A 13,599-nucleotide genomic window follows, 5' to 3' on the forward strand; every position below is an offset into this window, starting at 1 on the left:
CTTCCCTTGAAAATTAGTTGTCAACGCAAATGTAGATCTTAATGTACCTTATACTCAATTAAAATACCTTAATGTAGAGTTGCATATTTAAAATGCCTATTGCTAAAATGGATCTAACTAAATTATCAATCTAGTAATTTAGGCCATCATCATCTGTCTCAACTAAAGACAAAGACAGTCTCAGTTTAAATTAAATCCTCAGTTTAAAACTCTTCATCCTCGTAATCCACCTTCATCATTTTTGAAATATCATGTTTATTAGACAAGGATTAGGGTTTTTCTTTTTCTTGTTAAAGATCTACATAGATTAGGATCATGGTGATCTACTTCTCTAGATGTATTCTGCGTCTCTGACAGGAAGCGGAACAAGCTGTTGAGCTTCATGAGATGTTCTGGCCCTTCCGCATCCAGCGCATCTTCATCCCGAGTCAATAAGTCGCATGCGTTATGAAAGTTACAATTGTACGTAACACTTCCTGTTCGAAGCAATCAACGTTTTTACTGATTGTACCAAGAGAACTGAGAATACAGAAGTGAAATAAATACGTCATTGATTGACAAGGACCCATCTCTGGCCCTGCTCTGGTAATTATATTCTTATCATTCCGCTAATTGGTACATTGATGATCTCCTGTGCACATCAAACCATCCCTGGTGATTTTCTCATTTTATCATTCAATCAATAGGAGCAAGATCTAACCTCTTAAACCCCCTACAGATGCGCTCATTTGCGATCCATCTATTGACATACATCCGCGAACTCATAATAACACTCTCATTTCTTCTACACTCTTTTATCTTTTGCACGCATACAACGGATTAAAAAGAATGATTCCAGAAACATTTTCAGTCAACAAAATCATAATAGTGAAACTTCAAATTGTTTCTGGGATACAGGATGGCTTGCAGATCACGTACATTATTGTACCTCATGTGTACGTCATTAACATAGCTTCTCGATACATTTTATATTACTCATCCAACTGAAGAAAGATATGGCATAACTCGTTGCATCTTCGACATCTGTCTGCCATTACTAAAAGAACCAAAGATGCTTATTCACTTTATTGTTTTATTGTACACTCACCGGGAACGCTAATCAACCTAGACACCTGAGCCAGCTAGTCGCCTCCTGGTTGCATTTGAAACAGAAACTTGGCCCAGCTTGTCAGCCTCTGTTGATATCATCCGCTCTCTAAGTGGCTGGTAGTGTCGAAGCCATACACCCGTGTAGACCTATACAATCACAAGAAGTTGAACGGAATGAGAAATAATTAATTGCAGATATTTAAGTTCTAGAGATACGACATTAGTTTTTTCGGGTTACTTGAAGATAGACCCCTCGTACTATCGCCCAACTGTGGACCTGTAGTTCTATTGTTGTTGGTAGGCCACTTGTAGTTCTATTGTTGCAGTAGACCCCCAGAGTGATTTTTTTGTACCCCTTTACCCTCATAGAATGAAAAATTTGCTTTGCGACAAATAGAACTCCTGAGGGTAAAAGAGGCAAAAAATAACTTAGGGGATCCATCTGCAACAGTAGAACTACAGGACATGTATCCTCAATTGGGCGATAGTACAGGGGCTACATCCACAATTAGGCCTAGTTTTTCCACTGCAAGAGAGAATTACGTTATATACTCAACTTAAAACATTTGCTTGAGCTACACATTCAAACTCCTAAATTAACCTCTTTGGAATATTGAGTTATAGAATATAGCGGCTACCTGCACCATTTCATCATTTCTCAGGCTAATTACGGTGAGAACTAATTTATATAGAAGATTGAAATATTTGCTTGAGATGCATTTTTAATGCTGCTAAATTAAACTCTTTGAAATTTTATGTTATAGAATAAAACAATCTCCTGTGGGGTTAAGTCCGGTGAGCTAGCAATATTACAATGTCATTCAATCACAGAAAGTTACTTAAGACAACGATATGTTTAAGACAACACGTGAAGTATCCATTGGAAATTAAATGTGCTGAAGACTATACTGCCACAGTAGTTTTCTTCCTCTACAGAAACTAATTCATATATCAATTGAAATGTTTGCTTGAGCTATTAGTTCAAACTGTAAAATTAACCTTTGGCATAGTAAGATAACGAACATAACAATCTCATGCATCATTGTTTGCTAATTCTGGTGATATTGTGATCTTACAATGACAACTCAAAGAAGATAATGAGCAAAATATCCATTGTAAAACTAACCTGCTGTGGTCTCATGATCTTCATATCAGGATCATCTAGTGATTCTCGCCAGTGCGATAAATACCCAGCCATGCGAGGGATTGCAAACAAAACAGGGAAGAACTCCGTTGGAAATCCCATTGCCCTGATTCATGATTTGTCAGTTTGATTGCAACAACTAAAGGAAATAGCAATATTCCCCAAGACATACCTATAGATTAAGCCAGAGTAGAAATCAACATTAGGATACAGCTTTCTTTTGACGAAGTACTCGTCTGACAATGCAGCTTTCTCCAGTGCAACGGCCACCTGGATACAACATGCTTATGACTTGAGTCTTTGCAAGAACAAATATTACTCATCAGTTCCTAGTACTAATCAGTATGTTGATTCACTGGGGGGCTTTAGTTCTAGGCACATTTAGCTACTCTGGTGTCCTTAACTCCAGTAAAATAATGAGTGTGAGACCACACCTACAAACTGAAGGGAAATCAGTCTGCTTTAATCTTCAGATATCATGTAAAGCATAAATCTTGTACTGGAGCAAGTGCATAACAGTATAACACCTTTACTTTCATCCATTTAATAAATTTCTGCTACCGCACTCTAATCTGATGTTAAAACATATCTACTAATAGATACCAAATATACATGGATTACTTCTATTTCTTCCTCTAAAATTAGAGAACTAGTGCCATTTCATGGAACTGATATGAAAAAGAGATAATTATGACGTATATCTTTAAGAATTAACAGCTAGGCACATAACATTATAACACATCAGTGTTACAGGGTAAGCTCCCAATATAAATTCATGGAAATAAGAAAGAGATGTCAACATAAAATACCTCAATGAGGGGATCATGTCCAACAATTGAGAAGACTTCCTCTGCTAGCTTTTTGATGACCTTGGCTCGAGGATCATAATTTTTATACACGCGATGACCGAAACCTGACATCTTTCGTTTCCTATGCAAATATTTTTACAGAAAAGGGGTTAAAATTCACCTATATTTGCAGTTTAAGTAATTGTTAGGTTGAAAAGCATGACTAACCTGCTTTTAACACCTTCAATGAACTCTGGAATATTCTCAACTGTACCTATCTCATTCAGCATTTTAAGCACAGCCTGCAGCGAGAATTAGTGAACTCACACCTTTCAGTATCCAAAAGAGCTAACAGGTTGTTGTGGATCAAACAGGAACCACAACGCTTTTGATTTTGGCTGGGGATGGGCTACTTAAGGTTCGATCAACATGTAACAAAATCGCTATAGCATAACAAGGTACAAAGGCTACCATATTTTGACAAGTAGCCACATTCGCTTTCAAGGAAAGAAGAGTTTGGATGCCTCAAACAGAGTTTCAACTCAAGAATATTACAAGAAAGTAAGGAATCACTCCAATGCTAATCTAAATCATTATATCTTCATTTATAGTGACTGGCTAAAAATCAGATCTTGCACCTGATCCAATACATACGAATGGTATCTTGGTCAATCCAAAACTAATTTCTCAGACAAATAGCTCCATATTTTCTCGATAAAAAAACATTATAAATCATGTCTAGCAAATACAATGTTCTCATGATCATGAAGAGATAAGCTGATTCCATGGCTCAGAAAAATGGCAGGCGGATGCGACAAGGAGAATTGACAGAAGAGAGAAAAATGGTTAGCCAATTCAGAATCACATGCCTCTTCCCTGAAAAAGGAATCATATGTCTAACTAATTTCATCCTGACCATCAAAAGTAAATGCATGAGCAGATAGCAAGCAAGAAAAGGGGGCAAAGACTGGATACTAATACAAGACTAAATATCTTGCCTCATTTGCTCCACCATGAAGGGGTCCATACAAAGCTCCAACAGCTCCAGCAAGAGCAGTATACACATCCACCCCACTGCCAGGTGATATTTATCAGATATAATATAGATGAACACAGAATTGTCTAATTTGGAGTTCTTAATTATCTTGCATACCTTGAAGCTAGATGCCTTGCAGCAGCTGTAGAACAGTTCATTTCATGTTCTGCATGCAGGATAAAAAGAATATCCAACACTCGGGCAAGTCGAGGATTAGGTTTATAGGCCCGATCACCCCTAGATTATACAAAAGAGTGAAGCTAGTGAAAGTCCAGTGTTCAATGAAATCAAACACGATAGAACCAATTCCCCTATTGAGGAGGAAAAACTCTACCCTCAAGGGAGAAAATGATCTTCAAAGTAAGAAGGGTGTGCACAACTTACAATGAATCCAACATGTACAAGAAGTTTTCAGAATAGGAAAGGGTGCTGGAAGGAAGCACTGGAGGCCTTCCAGCCAATCTCAGATATGCAGCTGCAGCAATTGTAGGTGCCTGCAGATATACAGTTATAATTGATTAGCAGGAAATAAATTCAGTATGTGTTAAGCTCCAGAACGACTTTCAGATTCCTCTTTGCATATCAAAAAAGACCAGTCACCCTTGCATACTGCATCATATAGCTGTGAGTCAAGATATTACTCTAACTGGACTGAAAAAATTTGAGTCATAGGTTAGAAATTCATACATAAACTTACACATCCAAGAACAACCAAAGATTTAAAAGTTAAAAAGGAAAGTTCTTGTACAGTGTAGAGGAGAATGCAACATTTTACCTTTCCCAGTATCCGAGCAATTTGCTTGTCTCTCACTTGCTTTGATTTATAAAGATCTTGGCCCTACATGATGAGAAAAAGCGTCCTTTAAATTTCTTAGGATTATTTAGATAGACAGATCAACTTATATTTGTCAAATTTGTTCTACAAATAACACCGGACACCAAAAAAGGTTGTTGTTGTTATTGTTTTGCGCATAAAAATAAATGAATCCACAAGATTTCAGCAATGACACTCAAAGATTAGACAGCTATCTAGCAAGATCTCACAGGTCACTAGGGGGGAGGTCAAGAAGAATAAAATCAAGAAGTAACTCTTGATATATGATTAATATAGTACAAGGTTATGATCTTAAAATGCATCATATGAAATGTTTGATTGTCACAGAGTTTAATCATTACAAAACAATATGATGATAACAATTTTAAATATGAATAGAAAGTACGTTAGAAGCCAATATAAACATGCATCTAAAGATTACATTAGAACAGAAGGAAGAGGTAGTTCAGAAATAGTCGTAGAGACAACAAGAATGTCCAAAGGTGTGAATTCTTTCCTTCCACAAGAATTGATGTTGAATCGAACAGTTTGAACTAGAAAAACAACCAAAATAGACAATCAAGTTACATGAGACCCTTCAAACATACAATTCCGGAGCTCTAGTTTACACAATGTTAGATAACAAATACTTGAAGAGTATCGGATGAACTCAACTAGGAAGTTATAGCATTTTAACTGTGAATTTCACTACAAAGTTTAAAATGTAAGGATGTCTAACACTGTCATAGGGGTTGATGAATCAAGAGCGATAAACACAAGTAAATATCCCCACTTTTATGCTAGCCAACAACAAAATTCAGACTGTCACAACTACTATGGTTATCAGATTTTGGCATTATGGACTCAGATGAACTTGCTTCCTCATTCCCATTTTATGGCGCTACCTGCACTGTCATTCTAGTACAAAACAGCTATTCTCTTTAATTATTTTACTCAATGAAATAGTTTAATAAACAACTTTTACTCTTTTCCACTAGTTTTCTGTTTGCATAAATTAATACATGCACATACAATGCACATATCCAGAATATACGTTTCTTGATAAAATATGAACTATCTCCAAAATCAATATGTAACTTGTACTCACTCTGAGAGCAGGATTAGCATCTGGATGAAATACAGAAAGTGCACTCATAGCACTGACTAATACACCCATTGGGTGAGCATCATGAGGCATTGCTTGTATAATATCCTTCAAAAGAAAAAAAAAAACAGCAGCTTATATCAGTAACAAGAAGAACACATCATTGCATAAGGATGCAGAAGTAACCAGCAGGTAGAATGTGCTTAAAAAGCATAGAGTAAAATGATGACACTATAGTGCAAAAAACAGACCAGAAGACCCTGTGGAACCGCAGAGTGCTGAGAAATTGCAAACTCCCAATCAGCCAACTGGCTCTGAGAAGGCAGATTTCCATACACTGAAAAGAAAGCAGATTAGGAGCAGAACACAAAAAGGATATTCAAGTACTTTACTCAAATATGTCAGTAAAAAAAGCTTACTTAAGAGATATGCCACCTCAACAAATGAGCTACTCTCAGCTAACTCTTCAATTGGGTAGCCTCTGTAACGCAAGATTCCCTCATCTCCATCAATATAGCAAATAGAGGACCTAACAGGTGCGGTATTGAGATAACCGGGATCATATAGCTTAAGTCCCTTGTCATTTTTTCCAGTTGTTATCTGCAATATACCATATAATATAATAGTTAAAAACTTGTAATGACTTCCAGGTTTATAGGTACTTTCATGTACAATGGAGAATCTAAACGAATCACCACCAGGTCGCTCAAACTCCTTATCCACACGTATTTATTGGGCGTTCTTCAGAACTCCAAGTTGATGCTCCTAAGGAGTTGGGGAATTCTGGTGTAGGAATTTTAAGCTAGTGATTACTTTATTCCTTGTATGTTTTCTCCGCTTCTCTCTTTTTGTATAGCTGATGCCTTCCCTCGCTTTCTCTTTTCCTCTTCTTAATACCTCCCATTTTAATTGAAATATATTTCTTTTTTTTTTTAACATTCAACAGAAATTTGGGTAATCCCCTTGGCCCTTGCAACTAAATGAAGCCAAGTTAAAATCGACAAGAAGAGACCAAATGCAAGTCTAGTACAATATTCCTAGAAGTTGAACAGAGTAAACTTAGCATACTGACATTATACTGTATTAACTATAGATTTCCCATGCAATAATAAGGTAAGATTAAAGTTACTAGAAACTGAGACTAACATTCAATCTTCGCCCCGTTAAGTCAGAAAATAGAGTCAAAAATTAACTTAAAAGTCCTAAATCAATGCGTGTTTAAACAGGAAAAGTATCAAAGTGCACCCGTGGCGTTAAATATGCACCAGATGAATGTTAGCTATTGGAACATTAAATTTCGGGATTCAGGCACAGATCCACGGGTTGACACGCGCACGCTTAATATCATGAAGCATCCCTACCTCTTATTACTTCCTCAAACTTTAAACACTCTTTCCCGCATGCGTTTACCCCCTTTAACTTCACACTCACTGCACTCTGAAATCAATTGTAGGATATAAAAGCATGGGGACAATTAATTTAGAAGATAAAATCGATCAAAACAGTAATCATCTCGTTGAAATCAGTACACTACTGATTGGCTCTTATCGCTGACTAGATTGGATTATTCTAAAATTCCAACGCCACCTAAGAACACAACCTTACAGCATACCATCACAACAAAACTTAAATTACGAGGAATTTTTTTTTTTTTTGGTTGGGGGGGGGGGGGGGAGGGGGGGTGGAGGGGGGGGCGGGCGAATTCAGTCTTCACCTTCTTAAAGTCGGTAGCTTTAACAGTCCCGTCGCTCGACAACCTTGACCTCGTACTTCTTCCAGTCCTCCATCGATTACCGTCAATGATCCGGCGAGATTCCCGGAGCTCCGGCGATCTCCTTACCCAGAACCGGCGACGCCTCGAGAACCTCGGAGATCGCCGGAGGCGGCGACGAGGGGCGGAGACGAACAGCCAGGCGGCTGCGAGCCAGAAACGAGGGATCTAAGTTGCGATTCATTGAAATTCCAAGGGATCGATTCAAACCCTAAATCTAGAGAGAGAAACGAGAGAGAGAGATTGAAGGAAGTAGAGAATTGGGAAGTTCCAAGGGAAGAACGAACGTGTTGGTTTGGGGTCGTTTCGTAATTTATAGCTCACGTTTTGCTTTTGTAATTGTCGCGAGTGGATATGATTAGCTTGAACAAGCAACTGGGCAGGGGACCGGACCAAGAGACCTTGTTTTGGGACTCTAATCATAGCCATTTCGCTTAAACAGTTGTTGACACGGACTTATAAAACCACCATGGTTCTATTTGGAAAAAAAAAAACTAATATTTCATATTCTCAAAATCAAGCATGCGCTACTTAAATAACCAAAGATTTCTTTTCGCAGGGAAACAAAACAGAATTTCTTAAATCAATATTTTGCATGTTTTATATACTACAAAAAGTTTTGTTTACGAATCACCAGAAATGATCCCTCATCTATTAATCTAATATCAAAATAATTATAATCTTTTGACTAATACATTTGTGTGAATATTTGGTTATGAATTTGAATATTTGATCCGTGCCTATCTTCTAGGAAAAAAATTAAAAAATATGTCATATCTAATTTTTATATTAGTTCTAATGCAGTAACATAAATAATATTTAAGGAAAATGATAAGGGCACACCCCCAACCACAACTCCAATCACACACTCTCTCTCATTTGTTACAGTACACAGGGCCTCACATGGGATTTTAAAATTTTAAAATCCCATGTGAGGCCCTGTGTACTGTAGCAAATGAGAGAGAATGTGTGATTGGAAGTGTGGTTGGGGATGTGCCTCTAGTACCATTCAATATTTAAACATTTTATTTAGTTTAGCAAGAATGGAGCGTGTGCTTGGGGGGACAATTTTGTGGGTGAACGTAGTTGGGGGGACATTTGGAAAGTGCTGTGCGAAAACCAGCGAAGGGGGGATGCCGTCTCGAAATGCTCAAGCTATATAAAATGGGCGTGGCGTCCTGGGGCGGATGGTTGAATTACGTCATCGGTCGTGACAATTCCCATATCTTAAAAGAAAAATGCCTCACGGTATCCTAAAATAGGTGACTTGACTGCGAAAGAATTAAGTGTCGCCTATCTGTCCCTTGATGTATCGTTTGTATATAAATAATACGTCACGAAACAGAGAGACGACACCTCATCTGTCCCATGCAAGGTTCCCTATTTTGGGTTCCCTATAGCAGCACTCATCTTAAAAAGGTCAATTTCAAAAAAGCCCCTTAACTTTGAGGGATTTTAAATGTTACCCGTTAACTTTATATATTGCAAACCCCTGAGGTTAAAACGTTTCCAGCCTAAACTCACCTATAGGTAATCGAAAACTAAATTAAATATTCTTAATAGATGAAAGCACTAGTTATTTGTCATTTACAAATAACTTACCCCTCTCACAATTGAGGATTTTTTTCTCTTTGTACACATTTTAATTAAACCTCCAAGAACTTTTCAGCATTTAGTGGTAAACCCTCAATAAAAACTTTTAATATCTTTTGGATTAATTATGTAGGAGGGCTAGGAACAAAAGTATGAACTTGACAACATTTGTGGGACTCCCCGAAGTCCGTAGGACCCTGTGAGATAAAAAAGCTCGAGAGAGAGGTTTATGTGCAACTTAACCCATACACAAAATCAACCGCGAGGGTCAGGAGGTTTTGTGAAATTAGCCTATCCACAAAACTTATAAACTGCGCCCACCTACGACATAAAGGCCAAATTACCAAATTTTCATTATTAGTAAAATAACTTTTCCATTACTATTTTTATTCCTTCACTTGTGACGTTATTAATAATATTTCACGGTTTCGTTATTGATTCTATTGTATCAAATTATACCAAATTGAAACTATCATAATGAAAATGAATGGAAAAAAATTTCATATTGAAAATATGGTCCTATTAAAATCACCAATCAAGTAATATAGCCATACGATAAACCAGACTTCCTAGTAAAACCCAAAATAGGACTCAAAACTTTCAAATAAACCAACATTTTCCTATATTTGATCTTTTTTTATCATCTTCATGAAGACCGCAACATATTTCAACTTTAGTCCACTTCAACAAGAGACTAGCTTATGTAGGGGTGTCCAAAAAGCCCGCGGTCCGGGCTCGGGCGGGCCAGAACCCGGCTCGGCCCGGGGTCGGCCCAGAAATCCAGGCCAAAACCGGGCCCGGTCATCGGCGACCGGCCCGGGCCCGGCCCGGAATAGTAACTTTTTTTTATTTTTATTTTTTATTTCAAGTACGCATAATGCGTACGCATTCACGCATTGTTGGGTTTTTTTTCAAAATTCCCGCGATGATTAAATGAGTCTCGTGATTATGCCGACATGGACTTTTTTGCAAAAAATCCTGCATTCATTGCCCAAGTCTCGTGATCAAGTACGCATAGACTTTTTTGCAAAAATCACGCAATGATCACGAGACTCTCTCTCCCTCAAATTAATTCTCGTGATCATCGTTCTCTGGAGACTCTTTGCAGTTGGCCATCGTTGTCGGCATAGCGGTGGGCTGCGCCGCTCTCTCCCTCACGATTGCCGGGATCCTGGTGACCAAACGAGTCAAGAATCGCCGGAAATGGTTGAGGATCCTCGAGATTCTCACGAAGTTCGAGGAGGGATGCTCGATGTCAATGTCGAGGCTGAGGTGGGTGGTGGGCGTGATGACCGTCGAGATGCACGACAGGCCTCGCCTCCGACGGCGGAAGCAAGCTCGGCATGCTTCTCACTTTCGTCGATAAGCTCCCCAGTGGGTAAATCTCTCTCCGCCGACGCCGACCTACTCTCTCCGCCTACACCGACCAACTCTCGCCGCGGCCGCCGACCAACTCTCTCTCTCCTCCGCCTCCGACCAACTCTCTCTCCGCTGCCGAACAACTTGACTTCAAATGCGTACCGACTTTGTTTAATTTTGAGAATTGATTATGATTCTAACAGAGTTTGTACTGATTCATGAGGAAGAATTCGTATTAGAAAATAATTTGTTCTAGTTCCTGATTTTATCAGATTATGATTCTTATTGGAAATTGTTGCTGACCTTGGATTGCAAATAGAGTAAGCAGCAGAGGTTCTGCTAGCCCAATTGACCAAACTCCGAGCCGAAGCAAAAGAGGTGACGATCAAAAGAAAACAAGAGAAGGCTGCAAATATGGATGCAATTAAGGAGCATTTGGGATAGAGAATGGACAGTCGGTGGACCTTAATGTGGTGCTTGATAAGCTTATGAACGATGGAGAAGGAGAGATGATCCAGCCTCAAAAGATTTGGTTTGGTCGGTGATTGTTTGTTTGTGCCTTGGCTTTGCGATTTGTGTATATACTCTCTTCGAATCTTTGTTGTTTGTTGCTTATTTGTGTAAGATTATGAAAGATGGCCAACTGCCCTTTTTTCATACGTGAAGGCATTGAAAAATTGTCCTGTGTAGGCATTGAAAAATTAAAACTGTTTATTTCTCAAGTAATTATTTATGATGTTTTTGCATATATGATTGGTACAAGTTGGAGACGATCTACTGTCAATATATGTGTTTGGATTTGGTTAATTCAGATATTGCAGATCCGAATTCATGGATCCTGGTAGTAATTTTATAAAATAGGATGACTATAGCATATCATGCGTTTTCTTTACAAAATTTTCTAGTCGGACAATCCAAATCATGGTAGCAATTTTATCATCTGAACTTCATCAAGACAGTTATCATTTCCAAAATTCCAATTGATAACTCATTTTGATCTGAAATTGGAAATTACACAATACAAAGTAGACATAAAAGTAGACATGCAGGTGCAAAAATTGCAGATTATATTGATATAGAATGGGGGAATATCCCAAACAAATGCTATATACAACTGATCAACGCATAGAACACCAGATATCGGGCAATAAGGAAAAAAACAAATGCCTCTCTCCACAACACTCTGCTCTGCATCCAGTAGAAATGGTGCGGGCCTGTGAGAATGGTCAACCAACTCTAGCTCTTTTGGTGCTTCAGTTGCCTTGTTGCTCTCATCCATAGCACTGGACTCAGCTTGAGCATCGCCAACCAGGTTGTGATTGGTCGGAGCTACTTTAAATATTTCTAGACCTAATGGTGCTTCAGTAGCCCGACCTGAAAAGCATGGCTCTTCATTTGCAGGATTCGCTGCTGCATCTTTGGAAGTGGTCCAGCATAGGATACGTGGCTCTTCAATGGCAGGAGTTAGTTTCGGGTCTTTATGTTTTTGAAATGAAATGAAAACTCATCAACCTTCCTCTTCTTGGAACTGTTCTGAGTGCTTTCAGAGGATTCACAGGGTTCCTATGTAGGATGACATGACACAAGCATCCAGTTCATGAATTTAAGGTTGTCCAAGAGTTGTAAGCATCCATTTTCCTGACAGGGTGACTGTTTGTGTGAAAGCAGTATTTCTTATTAATGGAAAACAGCTCTGTAAAAAAATAAAAAAGAAACTGCAAAGACATGAAGCTTGAAAACATGGTCAGTATATTACATGTTTCCATAAAGGATATAATCCAGTCATGCTATCCATGTTGGTAGCCTAACAAGCTTACAAAAAACCTATCACTCAGTACAGAATTCTCAACTGCACCAAAGATCTAATTTCTGTACTAATATCACATGTCTTGAAATCAAACTATCTTACCCTATTGTCTTTCTTGCTACCTAAAGCTATATAAGCAACAAAGATGAGCATCCAAACTCATCACTCAACTTCTAATGAAAAACAAACTTTTTGCTGATGCTTAAGAGCCAAACATTGATCATGGACTAAAACTAGAAGCTCAACATCCTTATCCTCCACATCCTTAAATCTAACACCATAAAGAAGTACTTCCCAATATAGCTGACAACCATTAACTACAAGCAATTGCTCTCTTTTCAGTATCTCTTAATTTATTGTGCAAGACACCTCATCCTTCATCCTTATGCTCAACAAAAAAGACTGCCATAACTAGACATGGTCAGCATTAGACATTAACAGCTGATTTAAAGAATCCACCACCACCTAAACTTAATCAATATCTTTCATAGTACACTCAAATTTCCTCAACATGCATCAATTTTCATAAATAGATAGACATAGCAAGTTTATCTTAAAGCAAAAACATCCTGTAGCACAAACACCCTGTAGCGGAGGAGGAGGGGGGCAGAGGGACCTCGATCTGGTCCTGGGACAGGGAGATCTCACGGCGGTGTCGTGCCGGCGTTGGGGCTCGCTGAGGAGGAAGGGGGGCAGAGGGACCTCGTTTTGGCCTAGGACGGGATGGGGATTTCACCTGAGGAGCTCGACGGTGAGATCGCGGAGGAGGAGCTCGACGGCGAGATCGTGGAGGAGGAGGCGTGAAGGTGGAGGAGGAGGTCAACGGCTAGATCACGGAGGAGGAGCTCGACGGCGTGATCGCCGCAGCGCAGAAAATGGGCGAGGGCCTGGGGAGTTGGGGGGGGAGTCGGAGGAGGAGGTCGACGGTGGAAATGCGCCGACGACGGTGTCAAGAGAGGGAGGAGGGAGGGTCTCCGACGGGGTGAGGGTTTGGAGAGAGAGAGAGGGAGGAGGGTTTGGGGAGAGAGAGGGTGATGGTCTGGGGAGTTCTCTAGGGAATAGTGGTCACGAGAAAGAGTGGTCACGAGAGGCT

At 39.2% G+C, this 13,599-nt stretch overlaps 1 protein-coding gene and 1 long non-coding RNA gene across 2 annotated transcripts; one reads left to right on the plus strand and one right to left on the minus strand.

Annotated features, from left to right (window-relative positions):
• Positions 1–752: 752 nt before the first annotated feature.
• Positions 753–8,176, minus strand: LOC109827078 (citrate synthase, glyoxysomal-like). The gene is made up of 14 exons (XM_020394040.1): positions 8,072–8,176; positions 7,691–7,915; positions 6,396–6,576; positions 6,228–6,313; positions 5,980–6,084; positions 4,833–4,895; positions 4,442–4,551; positions 4,175–4,294; positions 4,020–4,095; positions 3,250–3,323; positions 3,043–3,163; positions 2,406–2,503; positions 2,216–2,339; positions 753–1,236 (listed from the first exon to the last, which is right to left on the minus strand). Exons 1-14 carry the CDS (start codon positions 8,174–8,176, stop codon positions 1,105–1,107), a joined length of 1,620 nt encoding a protein of 539 aa, XP_020249629.1. The 3' UTR covers positions 753–1,104.
• A 2,290-nt stretch (positions 8,177–10,466) lies between these two features.
• Positions 10,467–11,447, plus strand: LOC109827073. The gene is made up of 2 exons (XR_002243330.1): positions 10,467–10,857; positions 10,972–11,447. It is a non-coding gene; the product is annotated as an uncharacterized LOC109827073 (long non-coding RNA).
• Positions 11,448–13,599: the final 2,152 nt, after the last annotated feature.

Source organism: Asparagus officinalis, unplaced genomic scaffold (genome assembly GCF_001876935.1).
Source record: "Asparagus officinalis unplaced genomic scaffold, Aspof.V1 AsparagusV1_Un16, whole genome shotgun sequence".
Classification (NCBI taxonomy): domain Eukaryota; kingdom Viridiplantae; phylum Streptophyta; class Magnoliopsida; order Asparagales; family Asparagaceae; genus Asparagus; species Asparagus officinalis.